The sequence below is a fragment of the Lycorma delicatula genome, chromosome 7 (assembly GCF_047948215.1).
Source record: "Lycorma delicatula isolate Av1 chromosome 7, ASM4794821v1, whole genome shotgun sequence".
NCBI classification, from domain to species: Eukaryota; Metazoa; Arthropoda; class Insecta; order Hemiptera; family Fulgoridae; genus Lycorma; species Lycorma delicatula.
The window spans coordinates 90,207,864-90,231,769 of NC_134461.1; the positions used below are offsets into that span (position 1 = coordinate 90,207,864).

The 23,906-nt window shown below is 29.0% G+C and overlaps 1 protein-coding gene across 4 annotated transcripts in view; it reads right to left on the reverse strand.

Annotated features, from left to right (window-relative positions):
* The window catches only part of Orc3 (origin recognition complex subunit 3), a 62,555-nt gene that overhangs the window by 21,297 nt on the left and 17,352 nt on the right, over nt 1-23,906 (reverse strand). For 2 of the 4 annotated variants that reach the window (XM_075371088.1, XM_075371087.1), the window contains exons 6-12: nt 23,190-23,349; nt 16,692-16,805; nt 14,647-14,844; nt 13,744-13,860; nt 5,660-5,779; nt 1,252-1,431; nt 929-1,165 (exon numbers count right to left, since the gene is read on the reverse strand). In XM_075371088.1, coding sequence (XP_075227203.1) covers nt 929-1,165; nt 1,252-1,431; nt 5,660-5,779; nt 13,744-13,860; nt 14,647-14,844; nt 16,692-16,805; nt 23,190-23,349 — 1,126 coding nt within the window. The remainder of the gene's footprint in view (nt 1-928; nt 1,166-1,251; nt 1,432-5,659; nt 5,780-13,743; nt 13,861-14,646; nt 14,845-16,691; nt 16,806-23,189; nt 23,350-23,906) is intronic. The other 2 variants (XM_075371089.1, XM_075371090.1) reach the window with 2 other exon arrangements.

The window sequence follows — 23,906 nt, forward strand, 5'->3', positions numbered from 1 at the left end:
TTTCTTATAATTGACAGATTGGAATTCATCAAACAATAATACGAATTGTAGAATATGAAATTTTAATTGGAAATAGAGGTAGGCCTATTTTTATAAAATAATAGAATAAAAACTTATTTTGGATTACTGGACTGGCATTTCAAAATAGAACTGAAATATAATATATTTAAAATAATCATATATTTTACTATTTAAGATTTTACAATCAACCTCATTGAAGGCAAATATTACCTTGGGAATACCATGGGATAATTACCCATGCAACATTCTCAGGATTGGCAAAAAAAACCTGATAACATGACAGCTGCTTTTATTATTGTAAACTAATGTTAAACACATTATTTTAACTTTTATCCCATGATCAAAAATAATATTATTAGGAAAAATAATCTTCTGATGGCAAGAAAAATATCACCACTACAAAGAAATTAGTGGAATTTTATCTACTGCAATAGAAGTAAAATATATTGCTCAATACAGAAATAGAAAGAAACCATTAAATATTGTCTTATAAGCATACAAACAATATAAATATTTTAATGAATTAATGTCCTTAATTTTTTTAAGTTTTATTACTGAAACCAATTTATTACTAAATCAATTATAAAAGTTAGTATTTACAAGAATAGTTTTTTTAATTTGAAAAGTTTTTAACATTTTTAAATGAAAACTGCAAAAGAATACTGTGATCAACCAACCTTGATTAAATTTAGGTTGTCATTAACTAATCTAAATGTACTCATATTATATCAGTTAATACTCTGCTTGCAACCATACTGAATAGTTTTCTGAATTACACACAAGTCATAGTAAAACTTTTAATTGACTTAAAAAGAAGTTTGGGGTAAAAATAATTTCTACCAAAATGTAATTAAGGGTGAATTAGTATTTAATATTCTATTGTTTAAAAATTCATATGTTTATTTACCTGTAAGTAATGGTGTGGATTGTTGAGAGCAGTGTGAACAGCAGCTCTTGGTGTTCCTATGATACGTGACTTAATGGAAGAGATATCATCAAATAAAATAACTTCATGTAATGGTACTGAAGTAATAGGAACCAATGTCTTATCAAATACTTCATCCTTTAAATAGTTCAGAAATTCTCCTCTTGTGGCTTCATATTCATTTTTTGGTTTATTACTTTGAGACATTTTTTCCAAACGCTGAAAAATTTAAACATAACATCTCACTATTTCATATCTTTTTTTTTTGGTAAAAAAATATTTCATAGCTAAATATTTTCACCTACCTCTCTAAACTGAGCTCGACTGGTGACATTAAATTTTTCCTTAGATGGGCTTTTAGTTGGTGTATTATTTACAGGTCCAAAACCAACCATTTCAATAATAACGCAGAATTCTTTAAGTTTTTTTTCAATAGTTTTAATCCTCTCACTTTTACATGAAGTTTCTTCAAGGACTTTAGTCATCTGAAATATAATAAAAAAATTTTGTTAATAATAAGATATGTACAGCAAGTAATATTTATTGTAGTACTATTTCAACCTCCTCTATGAATCATGAGACCTTGCCGTTGGTGAGGGGGCTTGAGTGCTCAGGGATACAGAGTAGCTGGACCGAAGGTGCAACCATATCGGAGAGGTATCTGTTGAGAGCCAGACTAAGGAATGATTCCTGAAAGAGGGCAGCAGCTCTTTCAGTAGTTGTTAGGGGCGTGAGTCACAATGACTTAAACGGCTGTATCAACATCACTCAGTCCTCTGAGTACTGCGCAGCTGAAAGCAATGGAAAACTACAGCTGCTTTTTTTCCAAGAAAATGTGGCTCTCTGCATTTTCACATAGCAATAATGGAGGCGCCTTCCTTGGTAAAATATTCCGGAGGTAAAATAGTCCCCCGTTCGGATCTCCGGGTGGGGACTACTAAGGAAGGGGTCACCAGAAAATTAAAAAATAACATTCTACGAGTCGAAGCGTGGAATGTTAGAAGCTTAACAAAGGTTGGTAGGCTAGAAAATTTAAAAAGGGAAATGGATAGGGTGAATGTGGATATAGTAGGAATTAGTGAGGTTCGGTGGGAAGAGGAAGGCGACTTTTGGTCAGGTGATTTTAGAGTAATTAACTCAGCGTCAAATAATGGGCAGGCAGGAGTAGGTTTCGTGATGAACAAGAAGATAGGGAGGAGAGTGGAGTATTTCAAAACGCATAGCGATAGAATCATTGTAATAAGGATAAAATCAAAATCTAAACCGACAACGATTGTTAACGTTTATATGCCTACAAGCGCCCATGATGATGATGAGGTAGAGTGTGTATACGAAGAGATTGATGAAGCAATTAAACACGTAAAAGGAGATGAAAATTTAATAATAGTTGGAGATTGGAATGCAAGCATTGGAAAAGGCAAGGAAGGAAATATAGTGGGTGAATACGGGCTGGGCAGAAGGAATGAAAGATGGGACCGACTTATAGAGTTTTGCACGAAGTATAATTTAGTAATTGCCAACACCCAATTTAAAAATCATAATAGAAGAATATACACTTGGAAAAAGCCAGGCGATACTGCAAGGTATCAGATAGATTATATCATGGTTAAGCAAAGATTTAGAAATCAACTCGTTGACTGCAAAACTTACCCTGGAGCAGACATTGATAGCGACCATAATTTGGTGATAATGAAATGTAGATTGGGGTTTAAAAACCTGAAGAAAAGTTGTCAGATGAATCGGTGGAATTTAGAGAAGCTTGAGGAAGAGGAGGTAAAGAAGATTTTTGAGGAGGACATCGCAAGAGGTCTGAGTAAAAAAGATAAGGTAGAAAATGTAGAAGAAGAATGGGAGAATGTTAAAAAGGAAATTCTTAAATCAGCAGAAGCAAACTTAGGCGGAATAAAGAGAACTGGTAGAAAACCTTGGGTTTCAGACGATATATTGCAGCTGATGGATGAACGTAGAAAATATAAGAATGCTAATGATGAAGAAAGTAAAAGGAACTATCGGCAATTAAGAAATGCTATAAATAGGAAGTGCAAACTGGCGAAAGAAGAGTGGATTAAAGAAAAGTGTTCAGAAGTGGAAAGAGAAATGAACATTGGTAAAATAAACGGAGCATACAGGAAAGTTAAGGAAAATTTTGGGGTACATAAATTAAAATCTAATAATGTGTTAAACAAAGATGGTACACCAATATATAATACGAAAGGTAAAGTCGATAGATGGGTGGAATATATTGAAGAGTTATACGGAGGAAATGAATTAGAAAATGGTTTTATAGAGGAGGAAGAAGAGGAAGTTGAGGAGGATGAAATGGGAGAAACAATACTGAGATCTGAATTTAAGAGAGCATTAAAAGATTTAAATGGCAGAAAGGCTCCTGGAATAGACGGAATACCTGTAGAATTACTGCGCAGTGCAGGTGAGGAAGCGATTGATAGATTATACAAACTGGTGTGTAATATTTATGAAAAAGGGGAATTTCCGTCAGACTTCAAAAAAAGTGTTATAGTTATGATACCAAAGAAAGCAGGGGCAGATAAATGTGAAGAATATAGAACAATTAGTTTAACTAGTCATGCATCAAAAATCTTAACTAGAATTTTATACAGAAGAATTGAGAGGAGAGTGGAAGAAGAGTGGAGAGGAGAAGACCAATTTGGTTTCAGGAAAAGTATAGGGACAAGGGAAGCAATTTTAGGCCTCAGATTAATAGTAGAAGGAAGATTAAAGAAAAACAAACCAACATACTTGGCGTTTATAGACCTAGAAAAGGCTTTCGATAACGTAGATTTTTTTAATTTTTTAATTTAAATCAGATTTTAACATCAGTATCTCAGATGATTGGAATATAATCTAAGACTGCTAAGAATCTATTTCAATAAAGTCTTTGTAACATTTCAAGTATTCAAATAATGTTTTCAATGAGTGTACTTTAAGAGATCATAACGATACAAAATCAGTTAAAGTTATATAAAAATATTATCAGTCAACAGCTATTCTCTAAAACTTATTTGATTATTTTTTATAAAAAAAACTTAGTTTATTTTATCTCTGATTTCTTTTTTAAATAATTATAAGACTAAAAATAGGAAACTTGCTTGTTAACAAATTTTTTATCATCTGTGAACTTTCAACCTTTAACTCCAAAGGTTTGGTTTTACATACTTTAACAATACAAAGAGTACAAAAGAAATTTTTTTGAAACAAAAACTGTAACACACTGCTGTAGCATCAATTGATATCCATTTTTTCCAATTCTCTGAATGTAATTTTTTTTTTAATACACATCTAAGTAATATTTGACTAGTCCAAAAATTATTAAAAGAAGAAAGAAACGAAAATGTAAAAGAAATCAAATAAATATCGGGTTAAAAAAAAATCTAAATAGAATTTTCAGATTAATGGCTTATACCATAATAAGAAGGAAGTCATCTGAATTTAATTTGTTCTGCATTTAACGAATAACTAAAAATAAATTGAATTCACAAAAGCAGAAGAAAATCTCTCAATATGATTTATGTTATTACTTTTTTAATTTGTAGTGTTCAAGCCTAACTCTTTACAAACAGACGGACTTTGATAATTCTTCTTTTACTTTCTAGAGGTAATTCTTCTAGAGGTCCTGTTATATAATATTTCTCCAGTTAATCAAAGTAGACTTTTTAAATTAAAAAATGTTATGTCAACAAAGATGGTATGAAAATATTTTTCATACTCTTATCACTGTTTAGTATTACATTATTACAGTATAATGATACATAATCTGATATTTAAAGTATTTTCATGCAAAAATTTAGTAGAAAAACTCAGGGTAAAAAATAATGTACACTTTTGCATTCCAAACAGTCTTAATCTTAATAAACTTAAATTTAATTTTATAAGCACCAGATTAAGAATAGACTATAACAACTTTAAACCTTAATTTAAAAAAACAAGTCAATTTTAAAAAATTGAAAATATATTATAATTTTAGCTTTTAGTAAGTTTTTTCTTAAATATTGGTTATACATACTTTTTTCCACATATTATAAAAATCTGTACTTATTAATTTTAATCCCACAATTAATTTTATTTAAAATTTGAATACGGCTACAAAAAGTGCTGTCAGATGAAGGAAAAAAACATTTGCACGATAGTAGAAGCAAGAAATCTTTATCTTAACAAAAATGAAAAAAAGAATTGGAGAAATTAAATAAAGAGACTTCCACAGAGCAGAACTGATATTTGTAATGAAGTAATACATAAATACTTTTTGATAAAAATTTGAAAAGGAGTAAGAAAAACTACATGGACTGGAAATGAGCATCAGCCAAAACTCTCTGGAATGCAAAAATATGTATTATATTTTTAAAGTACATTTTAAATTAGTTAATCTTACTTGTAAAGAAATTTTAGCAATATGTATCTATAAAACCATGTGACTGTGCAACTTACAATAACATTAGACCTCACAACTATTGGAGTACCTTCAGAATAAAGTGTAACTATATATGAAACATGCAACGTAATACACCATAACACAGTATACTACAGCATAACTCAATTTCAATGTTGAGGCCAGACTTTAACGTTATAAGTTTGACACAACATTAAAAACGTGTGTGTGTAAAAAAAGAAACAAATAATAATTAATTAATAAAAAAGGAAATAAATAATAAATCAATAATGAACTAAATTAATTGCAAATAAACATACTCTACTCACCTTTTTTAATTTATTTAATAATTCATTCTTTGCAGTAAAACCTAGTATTTTAAAACATTCATTATAACCAGAATTGTTAGTTATTTTAACAGAAACTGCTTCACTATATATCTCTCTAATCTAGAAGAAAAGTCATTAATTAAATATAATGGTAAAAAATATAGTATACAAGTATGTTGGAAATAAAACTATAAAGTAATTGAAATACTTAAATGTACATTAATTTTAAAAGAACAATTTAATTTGATAAAATCTACCAAAGCAACAAATATTTTATTACTGTTTATAATATTTTATTATATATTTTAATACCATAGTATTTAGTACTTATAAAGTAAGAAAACAAATCTTCCAATAAATTACTCTAATTGTATGTATTTAACAAATAATTCTAGTACAAGATGTACACTTAAGAGTGCACATATCGTTCAAAATTTTAATGTCAGTAGAGTAAAAGTAAAATTAACCAAACCTCATATAAATCTTAATTAATACTACACCAAGGACTACAAACCCTCCAATTTTAACCAACTAAACAGTTCAAATAAAAAAATTGTTTAAAATAAATATTAATGTTATATTTTACTAATTCAATTTCAAGAAATCCAAATGAAATGTTTCCACCTCCTAATTCTGTTACATTTGAAAACATTAATGTAGTGCAGCGATTCACAACCTGAGCTCTGCGAAAGCATCAACAACCCTAAAAATGAAAATAATGATACAAAAAATAATTAATTTTATTTTCAAAATAAGATTATTTTAAACTTCAATTTATCATGTTCTCAATTTGTAAGAATATTTTTAGTTTTGCCACAAGAATTTACAGCCTCAGAATTTACAAAGGAATGTTTGTATCCATGTTACTTGGATAGTGTTGAATAATCTATTCTTTCCTACCAGCTATCTTTCGTTAGCAGAATTAACATCCCACCTCCTACAATTTTAACTATTTTGGCAGAGTTTGTTCGTAGTTTTGTTTTTTTACAGCCTTTTGCCAGTATTTCAGATGTTTTCTTTGTAGTGTGGTTGGTTCAGACTTGCATTAGTCATTCTCTCGGAAGTTTAAAACATGGTATTTGTGATTTAAAATTAATTTTCATTTGAATAGCTGGTTGAAATCATGTTCACTAAAGCATCCAAACAGTGAAGACAGCAATTCATGTAATGTTTCAAATTCACAAATACAGTTAAAGAAATATCGAATATGTTTAGTAGTTACTTGGAATTTGAATTTACAGTGTTTGATAAAGGTAGGGAGGAGAATCCAAAATGTGTTATTTGTAGTGAAGTTCTATCAAATGAGTCCATGAAACCTTCAAAACTGTGGCACCATTTATAAACTAAACATAGTGACTATGCAAATAAAACACCTGAATATTTTTGAAGTGGGTTTGTACAACTATGAGTTAAAAAATCAACAAAGAGTTTTTCATCAAATTCAAACAACAAAATGGCCATTCTAGCTTCTTATGAAGCTCATAGTGTAGCTAAAAAAAGTCGGCCACATACAATAGCAGAAGAGCTAATTTCTTCCTGCAATGAAGAAAATAACAACTACATCATGTTTGGTGATAAATGTACAAAGAAAGTATCTTCAATATCATTATCAAATAACACATGAAAGATGAATTGATGAAGTGATTGAAAATGTAAAGAGTACATTAGCTGAACAAATGCGATTAAGTGAATATTTTCCATTGCAAGTGGATGAAAGTATCCAGTTTTGTGACAATATGAATTTATTATGTTTTTGTGAGATATGAATATAATAATGATATTTATGAAGACATTATTTTGAAATGCAGTGCTATTACATGCTACAAGTGAGACTGTGTTTGTTGTTAATAATTTTAACGAAGGTAAAGGAACTAACTGGAATAAATGTGTTGGGATGTGCACAGATGCTGCATGGACTATGGTAGGAAAATTTTTGGCCTGCATTCAATCCGTTGCACCATCTGCAAAATCAACTTACTGTAGTATTCATCATGAAGCTTTGGCCTCACATACTACAGGGGAAGAGAATATGTCCGAAGGCGAGAATGTGGTTTGGGAGAAATTTGGGCTATCCAGGAAAATTTCACGGATTTTTACCAGTCATGAAAAATAGAGTAATTGTTCTTTTAACAGGTTTTGAAAAGAAACATTCATCCTACTGAAGGTTAAGACACTCTCCTAATGGGAACAAAGGCAGCAACGTCATTCCTAGTGAGCGATGACTCATACTCAAATCGCAACAGCCAAGGGACGCATTACTGATACGACACATTGTGGTCACCAGTGTGTACGTGCATGAGTGCTTCTCATCTCTCTACCGCACTATTTTTTTAGTTGCTTTTGGGTAGGCAATAGTGTTTCTTTGTTTTTATTAGCTGACCAGCTGCAAACGTATTGTTTTCTTTTAATAATGTTAAGTGATATACACAATATACAGTAGTGAGTATAAACTGTTATAATTGTACATTAACTATGTCAACATTTAAACATAAGGAAGATGTAAACTGTGCGTTTTGTAACTGGTGCAGCAAACATGATAAACTTGGAAATCATTTTATAAATAAACACCCAAATGAAAAACGAAGAACTAAAGATCAAGTTAGTATTTCTGTATTTTTAAAAACAAAAACTCGTGACGATGATGAAATAAGTAGCAGTGAATCTTCAAAAAAACAAATAAAACTTGATAAATCACAATCACTTTGCACAGAATCAGACTTCATGTTGGCGATAATGTCGCCAACATCTCTAACAGGCCAACTATTTATCCTAATGTCTTTGAACAGTTATCAACTATAAATTAAGCGATATCCGACCTTAATAAAAAAGTTGATGAACTATTAAAACCAAATCGGGTTAAAACTATTGAAATAGGCCCACCTAGTTCACTTGTCCAGGCTAACACTCCAGTTGAGATATATGAAGAATTTGAAGCAAAAATCAAATTAATTAGGATAACCAAATCGCTTCCAGATATTTGTCAGCTAATGCCATGCTTAGCAGAACATATGGGCACAGTACATTGCTTCCCATGTGTAGAGCATTATACAACCAATCCCAAGGAGGCAGTGGTTCTTAAATCTGGCACTTTTGGTATTTCCTCTCAACCAAGTGAACACCAGTTAATTCAACCGGTTCAGAGTGTACAGTTTCAAAATTTCAAAACCCATTTAATTGACCACTTACAATCATCTGCTCATAAATGATGTATTGACTTTTCTGAAGCAACTGAGAAAAGAAATGTAATTTTGCAAAAAGAACACAAAAGGTAGGTCTGAGGGTTGCTAGAGCAGCTTATGCCATTAAAGGTAAGGGTGGGAAATATTTTGAAAGATTATTAATTCTAAATGTATTAAAAGATGCTGATATTGGTGAGCTTAATCATTCCACAGAATCTTACAGAGAATTCAGAAAAAAAGTATTTTTTTACCATGAAAGCAAAAATTTTGGATTTTTGGGTAGTAAAAATCCTGTAACAAACGGTTGTGTTTAGTATAAAGGTTTGTTACCGTTTGTTACCTTTATACATATATATTTTGTATTTTTTATACTTATATATTTGGTTATTTTGCTGATAAAATAACCAAACTTAACCATACATATCAGATTACATGTCTGACACCATTAGTAGATGGTGTTCAGACTTGTATTATTATTGATATATCATCAATCATGTGGCACTTGACACAAGGGTGATGTAATTGATCAGAAAGTCGAATGTGCTATACAGAATTTTAATTTTAAAATAAAAGAACAGTTAAACAGCACGGATTTTGATGGACAATATTTTTTGATCTAGGTGTAAATAAAAAACTGGCTCTTCTTTGTGAAGGAGTTGACCATGACTTTTTCCTCTCTATGAGGGACTTAGCACATAAATGACGTTCGCCAAGACAGCACTTTTTCTTGGTTTAACAGTCAAGCTCAAACAGTAGTAAATGTAAAGAAAAATTACAACTGGGGAATTGGCTATGAGGAATTAATTACAATAGCAGATGAACTATAAATGAATTTTTAAACCCTAAATCATTCCAACAAACCTGTTTGGTTCAGAGTGAATTGAGAGTTTACAGAACATTTCAAAAGATTTTAAATTATTTTTCATTCCTTTGCAAAAAAAAGTGAACTATATGCATCCAAAAAGGCAAAAACACTGAAGCTAAAAAGTATTCAATAGAGCTAATAAAATTCTCTAAACCTGAATTCATTTACCAGCTACTTGGGACAATTAATAGTTTAGAATTAGTGACAAAATTTAGTTGCATCACACAAAATGTACACATATGTATCTAGACAGTTTTTGATTATTAAACTTCAATGAAAACACACTGAAGAAAATGGAAATTGAAATGAAAAGTGCAAAATTAAGTGAGGAGAACTTTCTACCTCTTTTTAAGGAGCTTGAAAGCTTAAATAACAATGTTTACTGCTCGATGAAGATCTAGAGAGATCAAGCCATTCAAAAACTCAGAAACAACTTCAAGATGGAGAAGAAATTTATTCAAGTGAAAAAACCTTCATAAGTTCTAGAAAAAACTAGAAAACCTTTGTGTAGCATTGTCAAATCAACTTGAAATGAAAATTAGTGACCCTCCTATTATAGAAAATATGAGACAATCTTTTAGTAGCAAGTTCCTACTGAATATATATATATTATATATACTATAATATATATAATATATAAATATATATATATATATTAATGCACCTTTAACAAAATAGTTAAACAATCCTACAGACATCGAATCGGCAGATTTTTTATTAGCCCTACAATATTTATGTATGTTAAAAATAAAACAGGATAAATTTCAGCACCTAAGAGGTAAATGATGATAACTCCATCAGATTTCCATTGGATTTACAACTGCTTACCTCTCAGGTGCTGATTTGTATTCTAATAATTAGCTTAATAAGTGTTTTTTTTAACATCTCTTAGATTAAGCCTAGCACATTTATTTTATTTCCGTGCCCTCTTCAAGGGAAGATGACCACTGAACACAATACAGCCAATATTAGACTACTGTGTTTGTTGAGTTGTGATTATTAATGTATTTCTTGTTCATAAGATAATTTTTTGAATAAATTAAGTGTCTGCAACCCATGTCTTTTTATTACTTCTCTTTCTATAGCTCATCACATACAATAAATTGGTCAGTAAAACGTAATAAACCCTCGCCTTAGTTTTGGGGAAATGTTTGACCGAAAAAAATTGTTCGGAGAAAATTTCAGGGGTCTGAACATTTTCTGCTCCCCTGACATACTATGCCTACTTATATGAAATCTGTTCTTGATTATGCAGTTAAATTAATAAATTTCATATAATCTTGCCTCTTAATTCTCACATCTTCACCGCACTATGTCAAGAAATCTGAAGTGAACACAAGCATTTGCTGCTTCATTCAGAAAAAGTATGTTGTTCATTTGCTGCTTCATGAGATAAAGTGTTAAACCAGCTGTTTCAGTTGCGTGATGAAGTGAGGATTTTTCTTCTTGACTCCAAATTTGAACATAAATATTGTTTGCAGAACCTTTCTTGGCTTGATTGTATTGCCAGTTTTTCTGACATTTTTAGCTTTCTAAATGCACTAAGTTCCAGTCTTCAGGGGCCGTCTTTAAAAATATTCTTCATTGAGAATAAAACTGAAGCAACAATAAAAAATTAAACTTACACCATATTGCTAATCAAGAATTTGATTTGTTTTCCTCACTCAGTGACTTTCTGCAATAAATGATGATCAACTCTCATCTGATATCATTGAAACATAAAAAAACATCTTAAGTCATTGGCTTAACTGGATAAAAAACCTCTTCATAGTGACAGAAAATAGGCTTCCTGTTAGAATTAGGCTTAGCTGTTAGAATTATCTTGTGATTCCAGTTTGAAAATTGTATTTCCTACTATGACCCTGTTGCAATTAGTTGCATGCATGACCGATGTACCCAGATATTACCTGGACTGAATTATAACACTTACTGCCATTTGCATCAACATAATTGTGAGAGTGTATATTTTCTGCTCTAGTCTTCTTGAAAAACAAGTACAGAAATAAAGTTAATGTGGAACTCGATTTGCGACTTCAAGTATCTTCAATTAAACCAGACTTCAGAAAACTGGCAGCTGCAAAACATCAATCATCTGACTGACAACCTTATAAGCCAAAAAAATTTTTCACAGTGACATCATGTAAAATTATGTTCATTTTAATAATATGTTCTCAGATACAACCTATAATTGAAATGTAACCTCAGATTTATAATCTATAATTGAAATGTAATTTTGCATTCACTTCTAGAGATATTTAATTTGATGCATTATTCAAATATTTAATGAGGAACATTAAGGTGACACACATTAATTAGGAAAAAAATTAGGGAGTCTGTCAGAACAATGAGCTATAAGAAGTTTGTGGCAATGAAAAGGTTGGGAACTGCTGACACAGTATAATGTAGTACATTTTGAAGGATGTTGGTGATCTTCATAAAGCAGAGAGAACTATTCAAGGCAAATATTGTGAAACGGAATGAATATACTCACAGAATTTTTCAGCAAAAAGGAAAACTGTCAGAGAAAAAACTAATGATAAGTCTGAAAATATATGCTGAATGCTATTGGCTGATGACTGCTTATGTTTGGAAATGCCATCAGAAAACATTGTTGGATATCAAAGCTTGCCAATTCCAAAGTAGTTAGCCATTACCAAAACTATCAAATAACAAATTTTAAGGAAAGATTTGACTTTAAATGTACATAAGATTCAATTAATACAGGAACTAATCAATACATTTGTTCATTTGGTGTTCGAAAACAATGCATCTTGTTAAGCAAATTTTTGAAAAATAATCATTTTCAGTGACAAAACCCATTTACATTAACCAATTACAGTGTAATGACTAATGCAATTAAAATCCAAGAGAAATTTATGGTCAGGCAATTCATCTCCAATGTATCACTATACAAAGAGGCAGAATTCTTAAACAAAATGGCGATTTCAACTAGCTTCCAACTTTATGTAATTTGACAACACTAAATTATTTCCTCTTTGATTATGTGAAAAGTAAGGTATATTGCTACAATCCACAAACAATATAAAAGCTCAAAGGGGAGATTAACATTTAATTCACAAGACTGAACCACATTTATTCTCAGATGTTATTTTATTGAAAATTTCAGCAAGGCTCATATGTTACTGAAAATTTTAATAAAAGGATCACTATGGCTAAAAATGGTCATGAGGGCTAATTTTCTGATATTATTTTTCAAACATAATTTCATTAACATTACAATTAATGATGCTAAAATTAGTAATTATGATCTTGTTTAATTAAATATGAATTTTATCAATTACACTGTTAGTTGAGGATGTTTAGTTTTCTAAATTTAAGTGTTATTTAAAAAACTAATAATCGAGTAGTTATAACCTGGAAAACATATACCTATCTGAGGAACAAGGGATGAAAAGTATACCATTACTATTTGGCCAGAATCATGAGAAAACAAATCTAAAAAGAGTAGAACCATCTTTTTAGATGTTGCTCCAATGGACTGTACAACTAACAAGACTGTGCATTCATACTTATTTGATAATCATATATTTATCAACCTCTGACAAACTACTTATAACTAAAAAAGATAGCTCTATAAGCCTCACCCCTATATCAACTAAGACTAATAGAGCAATTTAGTAAAGGAATAACTTTAAATCATTGAAATAAACATTCAGAGCAGTTGAAACATGTGAATGGTATTAAATAAATATTAGCTAAAATACTAATCAATTATTTTTATTACTAACCAACTATTTCATGAATAAAAAAAAAAAAAAATTGATTGAACAATAATAATAATAATAATAATAATGATAAAACACGGTACTAAATTCTAAAATCAAGTTAAATAAATTGAAAAACATATAGAATATATTTTTTTTTAATACAAATTATTTATAAAATTATTAAAATATTTTTAAGAAACAGTGTCATTTAAAATAACTGGCAAAAAATTAGCGAGAATCATTTAATATCAACTAAAATAAGTTTATGATGAGATAATAAATACAAATTTATATAAATGCAATAAAACAAACCTGCTTTCCTAGAGGAGCATTTGGTAAATCCCCAACAAGTATCTGAAGTAATCTGACAAGTAAATGAAAATCTGACACACGTAACCAAAGTTCTCGCATCAACTTCTTCAGTTCTTCCTAAAATCAAAGAAATATAATCATATATTATGATAATACAGTTACTCTAATAAAATACATGAAGAGTTGAGTTAAAAAACTGCTTGAAAAAAGATAACACTAATTACAAAGAAATGTACAGTTATGTGAAACAGGTTCTCGAGTACAATGAAAAATTTCTAGCTTTGTTGTTCACAACTTACACTCTCTTGTAATCTTTCTTAACTTCATGTTATACCACCAACATTATTTAACATCAGTTGTCACCAGAAACATGAAGTATGGTACCCAATAATGCCACAAGAATGAAGAAACACATTCTCAACTTCTCAAGTAAATCTGCTACTGATAAAGACTAAGCAGCGTTAAACAACTTTTTTAACAATGGCCAACAAAACCTTTTAAACAATTCACTTTGTACCAAAATATATAACTAAAACTCCTGTCCGTAACTTTTTGACAAGAAACAGGTGCATCCAATATCTTGGCAATGCAGATTTCCTGTCAAAATTTCTACTAGAAGGAATATGTCAATACTTAGTTGATATCTCATAAAAATAAATTTGAGAAGTAATGATTTTCTAAATAAATGTAAATACATTAGAAAGCTAAAATTTAACAGGTTTTTCTTAAAGGAATTTTTGGAAAAACTCTGCTGAATTTCTTCTTAAAACTCTGTTAATCAGTATAATTTTTACTTATATTAATTAACAATTCTTAAGGAGGTGAAAGGGAATGCCAAAGCATAAAAAATAATATTTGCCCATGTAAAGTTCAGCTAGTACTTAATGTAAATGTAAATCTAACCTTCATAACAGATTTGCTTGAAAAATTCTTTGTTTGCTTTTGTTTGGATTTTTTATGAATATATGACTGGAATGATGACAATTTCTGAAACTCTCTCAACTGATCTTCATTTAATGAATCAATATTGTCATCTAACTCTGCCTGTAAACAACAAAGAACACTGGTAGGTGATGAATAGAAATGTTCCATCAGACAATACTGTAACAGAAAAATGACAGACTCTTTAGATATCTTTAAAGCTGGCTATTAAAGTCATTAGAAAAAATTCAATATCCAGTTATTCAACCAATGCAAACTGCACCTAATATTATTTAACTTCAGTGATCTGCAGGAACTGATATTAACCATGGATTCAACTTTGAATCTTCTCCTTACTTCACATTCTTTAATTTTAAGTGGCCTTCTCTGAGACAATCCAGAAATTAAAGAACTCTGTTAAAACAAATACAGTTTACTGTTTAGCTCAAAATCCAAATCAAAATGAATGTCTACATATGTTTACACAATTCACTATAAAAATAAATTGAAGCAGGGGCACATAGTTTTTTAAAATAATTCATAAAACCAAAGTATCACTAAATTAAACAAACAAATATAAGTAATCTTGAAGAAATAATTCAATTGCAAACTCCATAAGTTCCATTGTCAAAAGGTTTTTATTATTGTCAGTCTTGTCCAGGTCAAGGTATTTAAAATCATAATCAAGGTCTATTATACAATTGTTTTGATCTTCAAAAGCCAATGTTTGCACTCTATAATTTTATCTACTGTATTTGGATAATGGTAAATTATTTGATTATTGATTGATATATCTACAATTATTTTTATCAAGTAACATTTTTATAATTAAAGAATCTGAAAACACATCTATTCAGATGTTAAACTTGAATAATAGCTAATTTATTTTCACTATAAATATCATGTATCATTGTTTTCATTCTGCTTTCACCTTAAAACAAAATCAAAAATATAACAAAAAATCATATCAACTGCAATTAATTCATAAAAATAATATGATTGCATTTTTAACAATCATCTAATCAACATAAACAGAAAATAATGTAACGAAGTGCTTTATCTAGTTGTTGGAATAAAATGACTAAATAAAAAAATAAAAACAAAAATATAACAAATGGAATACAGTTATTGAAATTCTTCCTTGATAAAATGGTAAACTTCATTTATTTCAACATCATGGATCCATAATATCTGGAATCATGCGGAAAATGGAAAGAAGGAAAGTATAAAATAAGGTAACTGCTTAAGCTCACAGTCATATATTCAATATTCTCATTTTCATAAATCATTAAAGCGTTAAACTATGTCAGCTGTAGTTTCACTGTATGCTGTTTACAATTATTTCTGGCAATATCTGTACCATAAGTACCAACTGATTCAGTTTTAAATCTATATATAGTTTTTAAATGCACACAATTTAGACAATACACACACACACAACACCAATATATATAATTAATTTTACTTTTTGTTTTCAATAACTGATTGTGAATCTATAAAAGCATTACATAAAGAGAAAACAATTTAACAATGATTATAAACTACCTACAGGAATAAACTAACTTTCGATCAATTAATCTGAAAGTGAAGAATTAGCAAAAGGAACCTAAAGCAGTGAAGTGCACAATAAATATGTTCAAATATTTGTAAAAACAGACACATTTACTTGTTTCCTAAAACTACTCACTTTCTACATATGACATGTATGTAATCTGTTTGGAGCCAAATATTCTTGAGTCATTTTATTACTCAAAGTTAACTGCTTTTAGCAGTCAGGAGAGCTGTAAAAAAATCAACACCAACTGTTCTAAGGCTAATACCAAATAAACAATATTCAGGTAAGAAAAAGGCAACCACCAGATTAACTCCAGGTTTAATAAAGAACTCACTATATCCTCAAAAAATCATTTGTAACCAATATTAAAAAAAAAATCATAAATAAAATATCAGTTCTCTGAAAACAAAAATTAAACCATAAATTTTTCAAATTATATTTTAAAAAGCAAATCATTTTTTTTTGTAATTACCTTGATTCCTTTTATAAAACCATCGACAGAAAAATCATAATAAAGAAATACATCAGTTAAGAATTTAAATATTCTTGATCCTAACTGAAATGGGCAGTCTACTTTTAAAAATACCTATAAACAAAAAAAAAAAACCATTAGATTAAATGAGTAATGAAATATTGCAATAACGTATGTAATTACAACATAATATTACTGCTTAATTTTATGTAAGACCAGAAACATTACATTTTATATCTTGCCTTAGACTGTCCAGCATGAACTGTCACAGGGGTATTCCGCATTGTATCATCCTTAGGTAAACAATGAATTCTTATGCTGGCTAACGGTAAACAAATTTTGATATTTTCATTACATACGTATATCAATTCTGATATGTTTTCCACCTGTCATTATTTATCTGTTTCTCATTTAGCAAATACAGTGAGAAAAAGAAATTTATTAAAAAACTTTTCTTGCCAGCACTGAGATCTCTATTAGATATATTTATGTGAATGAGTGGGATCACTAAAAATACGTGTTAATTTTGCAAAGTGAAACACATAGCAGGAAATCTCAAACTTTGATTTGTAAGGTCATAGCTTTTCAGAGTTTAATATGGTTCTGGTTTAAATTTCTAACTAGTTGCAATTGTTTCAACAGCAGCAGATAAAACAGAATAGTTTTATTTATTTAAAACAAAATCCAGAGTAGCTTTATTCTTATTATCAGCAAATTGTAACTGAAATTTGTGCTGTTGTGAGGAAATGTAATTATAAAAAAAAATTAAATAACCCGATTTACTTATGTTCATCCAATTCATTCTCATATCAAACATTTTTTATCTGCAGCTGATAGTTAAATTAATGACAAATTTTATAAAACTACTAGCCAGCATCATACGTCTAGCTACTGATATCCACCAATCTAGTTTACCAAGCTACAATGTACTACAGTTACAGATATTTTAAATATCATATACTTATATTGTATTTTACCTACACAACTGAAAAACATTGCACAGTTATAATTCAACATTATTTTAAAATACTCTAAATTAGTCGTTTCCACATTTAGTCTTCTTACATATTTATTGTAAATATTATCTATTATACACTGCAGAATTCTCTACAGAAAAGTCTAAATTATTAACCCTATAAAACATTTCTGCTTTACCTTTTACAATGTATGCTACCATGATCAAGAATACTTGAAACAATTAGATAAGCACATAAATAAAGAATGATTATGAAAATCATCATTACTCTAGACAACAAAGAAAATGAGCATAAGTGAAAAGGGGTTTTAGAGTTTTTAAATCTACTAACAGTAAATATATCATTTACACATTCACAATTCCCTGAATAACATAAAAAAATCTACTATCAACAAATTCTGGCAAAAACTAATTAACTTGAAATAATTAAACTAATTAACCTGAAATAATTTATTACTGCAATAAAAAAGAATGCAAAATGATTTGCTTACAGATGTCAGAATTATTGTGATTATTTTATAAATTATAGGTTTAATCTGAACTATATGATCCAATATGATAACAGTTAAGAAATTTTTCACAAGTGAAATATTTCAGATTTTTTTTAAGGCAACATCATAAATGAAACCTCAAGTGATGAGGATGCTGACTGCAAGAAAGGAAACCATCATAGGGAAACAGCCCAGAATATTAATAAGATGGTAATTTATTTAGAACACTAACCAAAGCCACAGACAACACAAAAAGGATGAAATGAATAGTAACATTCTGGTCACATATAATTAAAATTTACTTAGAAAATCCATAATAAAGCAAAATCTTATTTAAGAATTTAGTTATGTATATTAAAAGGAGTGAACAAGTTATGGACAGTTCAATAGTAAAAAATAATAAACATAACAGCACGCAAGTTATTATTAAATGTATAAAATTTCTTTAAACAACATTTATAATAAAACCCATAAACATTTTCTAAACAAATTAAAATATCAACTGATTAAGAACAACTTAGCAATCAAGTTATAAAACATATGGATCCTTTGTAAAGTAAAGCATTGTAAATGGATAGAAATGGTTACAGGAAGTGTACCTACAAGTGCAAAATAAAGGAAGTAGCTGTTGCCACTATCCTTTGAAGAAATTTACAAAACGTGAAGTCAAGCCACACTTAAGATAATAAGCTCCACTTATAAGTTTATCAAACCACAATTAATGACATATCAGCACAAAATGCAATTAAGCCATCGTAATGCACCAAAAAGCCTAGCAGTTAGCATTTTCATATTTGTACAAGTATATGTCAAAGAGAAGCGATGCAAAGGAGGAAAAATAATTTTAGAAGGACCTAGCAGGAGCATGAATAATAATAATAATAGCCTAGCAAGAACACGTCAAACATACCAATAAGGCACGTTACATGCATCTGATAACTGCATTGAGGCAGATAGCATGTTCTGAAAGTTCAGCGAACTAAACCAGCAGCAACACCTGACAGGAGATATTAATGTAACAGAATTTAATAGCTGTAAACAGTGAAATGATATGGCTTTTAAACTGTTTAATTAATTTAAAAAAATATACATTAATAGTATGTAAATATACATTAAATTATTAACTGTTTATTCCAGCTAAAATATTAATATTGAATCCAATAATTTCAATGTTTTACAAAGATTCAAATATATTGCCTATTTAGCTATCATTTCTTTTACATGTGTACTATATATATATATATATATATATATATATATATATATAATGTTTCTTTAAAAAAAAGGTTCATCATAAAAAGTAAAAAAAAAAAAACAATATGAGTGAATTTATATTACATGATAATATATTGATAAATAAATTTAATATAAATATAACTGTATTACTTCTAATGTACAAATATTATTTTATTATAATTACATTATACTCATTTTTAGATTAACAAAATCCTTGAACCAAAATTACTGCAAATCCTGCTTGATCTGGATATATTAAGTTTTACTATATTGTTTTAAAAATATAATATCAAAGCACTTGAACAAGTAAAATATTAAAAGAGATTGCAGAAAGAATAATTTAAATTTTCTATTCCTCAAAATCTTAACACGATTTGTTGACAAATTGGAGCAAATTTCTCCTCCAATAGAAGGTTAAGATAATGAATAAATGAATCTATAAATTTCTATTTATATGATTTTCTTTTTAAATATATAAATATAAAATTACTGTTGAAAATTTATCATAGATAGCACTAGTCTTATTTAAGCAAAAAAAAACGATTGATATTTCTAATGAAAGAGTTGCCTGTTTACATATTACCAACACAGATTGAGGAAAATAAAGAAAGAAAGAAAGAGAGAGAGAGAGTCAGTGACCTGATATAGTTTGTTTTATCTTAGTATATTCTTCTATTATAGACACAGTAATTATATTAATTAGATGGCAAATACTGAAGGAGTGCTTAGTCTTATTATTCTAGAACTGCTGCTTACCAGTAACAAGCTCAGTGGTAGGACAACTTATCACAATGGAAACAAATTTCTCTTTTCTATCTCTTTCTATCTCTGTTATGCTTAGTTACATTCTTATATTATATATAAATTATTTTTTGATTTAGACCACCCATGAAAATGCTAATTTTGTCTACTAGTAGAAAATCTGGTATAGAGTTATGATCTTATCTGATAAAAAAATGTATACATGGTGTACACTTATATATGAGGTTTGATAAAAAAAAGTAGCGGAATTTTTAAATTTCCCAAATTGTATAAGTCCAATTGTCACAATTTATTTTTTTGTTGTGTTGGTCAGCTGTCCCTAACATATGTTTACATTGTTTGCCATATTGGATACTTGGCCTTATTGCACACTTAGTTTAATGTTGGCTGTCGAAAAGGTTATATGTGATTTGGTATGGTTGGTGATTTTTAACTTATGGAAAAAATTGAACAAAGAATTTGTATTAAATTTTGCTTTAAGAATGGAATAAAGGGCAGCACCACATTAGAAATGTTGAATGTTCCTTTTGGCAATTCTTCTATGAATAAAACAAACATTTCCAAAAGGACCGTGAAGACATTGAAGATGATGGGCACCCTGGCCATCCCAAAATATCAAAAAGCGATGACAACATTGAAAAAGTGAAGAAAATGATAATGGACAATTGCCAAATCACTATCAGAGTGTCAATAAGGATTACTACCTAGAAGTTCTATACTGTTTGCTAGAAGCAATCCGAAGAAAGCGTCCACATTTGTGGTGAAAAAATTCAATGGAATTGCATGATAATGCACCTGCATATTTCAATGCTTGCCTTCGTGAATTTTTGGCCAAAAATATCACTGTTGTGATGTCTCAGCCTCTGCATACACCAGACATGGTCCCCAGTGACATCTTTCTATTCCCCGAGCTGAAAAGAACCATGAAAGACGATGTTATACCCCCACTGAAAAGATAAAGACAAAATTACTGAAGGAGCTAAATGCCATACTGCAAATGGCATTCCAGGAGTGCTTCAAAGATTGGAAAAAGCGCTGGTACAAATGTATTATATCTGAAAAAGAGCATGTTGAAGGTGACAAAATCAATATTGATGAATAAATAGAGATTTTTTGAGAAAAATTAAAATTGTGTATATTTTTAACTATAAATCCATATTTATTAAAACATCCTCTTTAAATTATTTGTCTTTTTTTCAAGCTTGTAATGATTTCTATTGTGAAATTTTAGAATATTATAAGCATACATGCAATTCTGTTCTCCAGTGCTGGAATAATTTAATCTTTAAAACTACATTAAGAAAACATCATAATCTTGAAAAAAAAGCAGAAATCTTTAAAAGAATATGTTTTAATGTATTAAATATAGAATTTAATACCAACTGAAGATGTGGGATACCGTAAAAAGCAGTTACTGGAAATTAATATGATAATTTTAACTTATTACTGTATTTTGGTGGTTTATTTTTCATATTTTCATATATATCTATATATATTTAAAAATCTCATGTCATGATGTATATTTGGGATAAACTCCGAAACTACTGAACCGATTTTGATCAAATCTCGTAACTATCTGTAATTTGGTCCAACTTAAAAGATAGGATAGTTTTTATCTCAATTTTTGTTATTGCAAATTAAATGTTTATTATACGACAATAGTGTGTATTTATTGGTTAGTTCTATGAATTCCTAACAGATGGCGGTGTAAGTTAATTCATCGATACAACTCTCTAACATCGTTTGACATCTAGGTTGTGTAGACATCCGGTAGATGGTGTTGTTTCGATTTCTAGATAATACATTCTATTCCACGTCATATTTGTTTATGTTCACGACATAACCGTATTATATTAATTTTTTGTGAATGATTTTTATAATTATACTGTGTATTATGTTATAATTGTACAATGTATTGTTTGGATATTATTATAATTTATAACAGAAAAATAATAACATAAAACTTTATAGATAACTTTTTTGTATATTAATCTTCATACCACCTCAAAGTATTTCTTGCTCGCTTTTTATTTTTTATTTTTTGTATTTTATTTTGACTTTTTAATCTGTTAATTGTTAATTAATTCATTCATTAATTTTGATCTAATTTATTTATTTAAATAATAAATATTATCATTTTTTTTTCAATTTCAGTATAATGCTGTGAAAAAATCTAACCTTAACAATGCGTGTAGCAAAGATGCACGACGCATGCGTGTTAAGAAAGCTCATGAATCGGAAGAACAAATTGCAACAAGAACGCAGCTCAACAAATCAGAACCGCAGAAATTCGTAGACAAGAATCTCAAGAACAATGATGAACATCTGCGACAAAATATCTAAAAACCGTGTTCGGATTTTAATTTTTTAAGAAGTGCGACAATGACTCTACCAACAGAGCCCCTGCCATTATTACTGTATATGTGACACGACTGGCTGCACCAACCTCTGGGTTACTTAACTAAAAAACATAAAATAAAAAAAAAATTGACTGCAACGGGAAAGGCAAGCAAACATATTTAGCGAGTGAAGCGGCGACAGGGATGCTAGTAAATATATATATATGGTATTGCCTCCAAAAAGAACCCATATATACATAATACAGTGCATGTGTACATGTATGAATTTAAAATATATTCACAATTTGTTTCTTATAAAATATTCAGTAAAATTTCTAATGAGATAAAATAAAAACAAATGATTTATTCCCAAGAATACTCTGCAAATACATGTCCAAACATGTACTTGGAGAATAAAAAAGAATGAAGAAGCTCAATTTTAATTAAAAAATTCTTCCTGTCTATTCTCAGGAGAATCAATAGACACAACAACTACTACATAAAGCTAAACGGTCAGTTTACACTGATAATATTAACAATCAAATTTAATTTAAAAACCTAACTATTAATTGAATTTGAACCTGGTTATTGCAGCTTTAAAAAAGGCTATCATATAATTTGGCCTGTAACAATGATACCTGTCAGATGGAATAACTTATTCTATAGCTATTAAAATAATATCAATTCAATTTACATTATCCAATGTGTTGTTAAGAAAATATACTGAAGGCTTAGACTGAAATAAACGCATATTAAGTTGAGAATTAACATTGTGTGGTAATGTTCTGTGTACAGCACTCACAGTAGTTGCAACTCCCATTACAAGTACTATTGGAAGACTTTTTGAATACTGGCTGCAATTAAAGCAAAAAATAAATACATTATATTAATTCTATAAATTCATAATTCCTAAACAAAAATAACTTTTTATGAGTATAAAATAACTTGAAATTTTAGAATAATTAAATAAAAATTAAACTAAATAGTTACTTAAGTATTTCTTAGCAACTTCAAAAAATCTGATTGAACACCACATGACTGCCTTGTACGTCTATTAAATTACATATACACATTTTTAAAAGTACATAAAATTTTATTTCGGTAACAACTTCTGATTTTTTTTTTCATTGTTATTATTGAATTATTATTTATTGTAAAACGTTTTTTACAATCACTGGTTAATAATTATAAATCAATATACTTAAATTAAAAAGAAAAATTTTTTAAAAATGAAAAGGAGGTGAAGTCTGATTCCAACTGATGTGCCTTCCCTTGTAAGATCCAATTATTTCATTAATTAAAATTTTATTTGGCTATAACCCTGGAACCAATGAAAATAAGTACCACTTATGATATATTGTTGAAAAGCTCTCAGTGAGGGCTTATTACTGCAGTTAAGAAAAAATCTGAA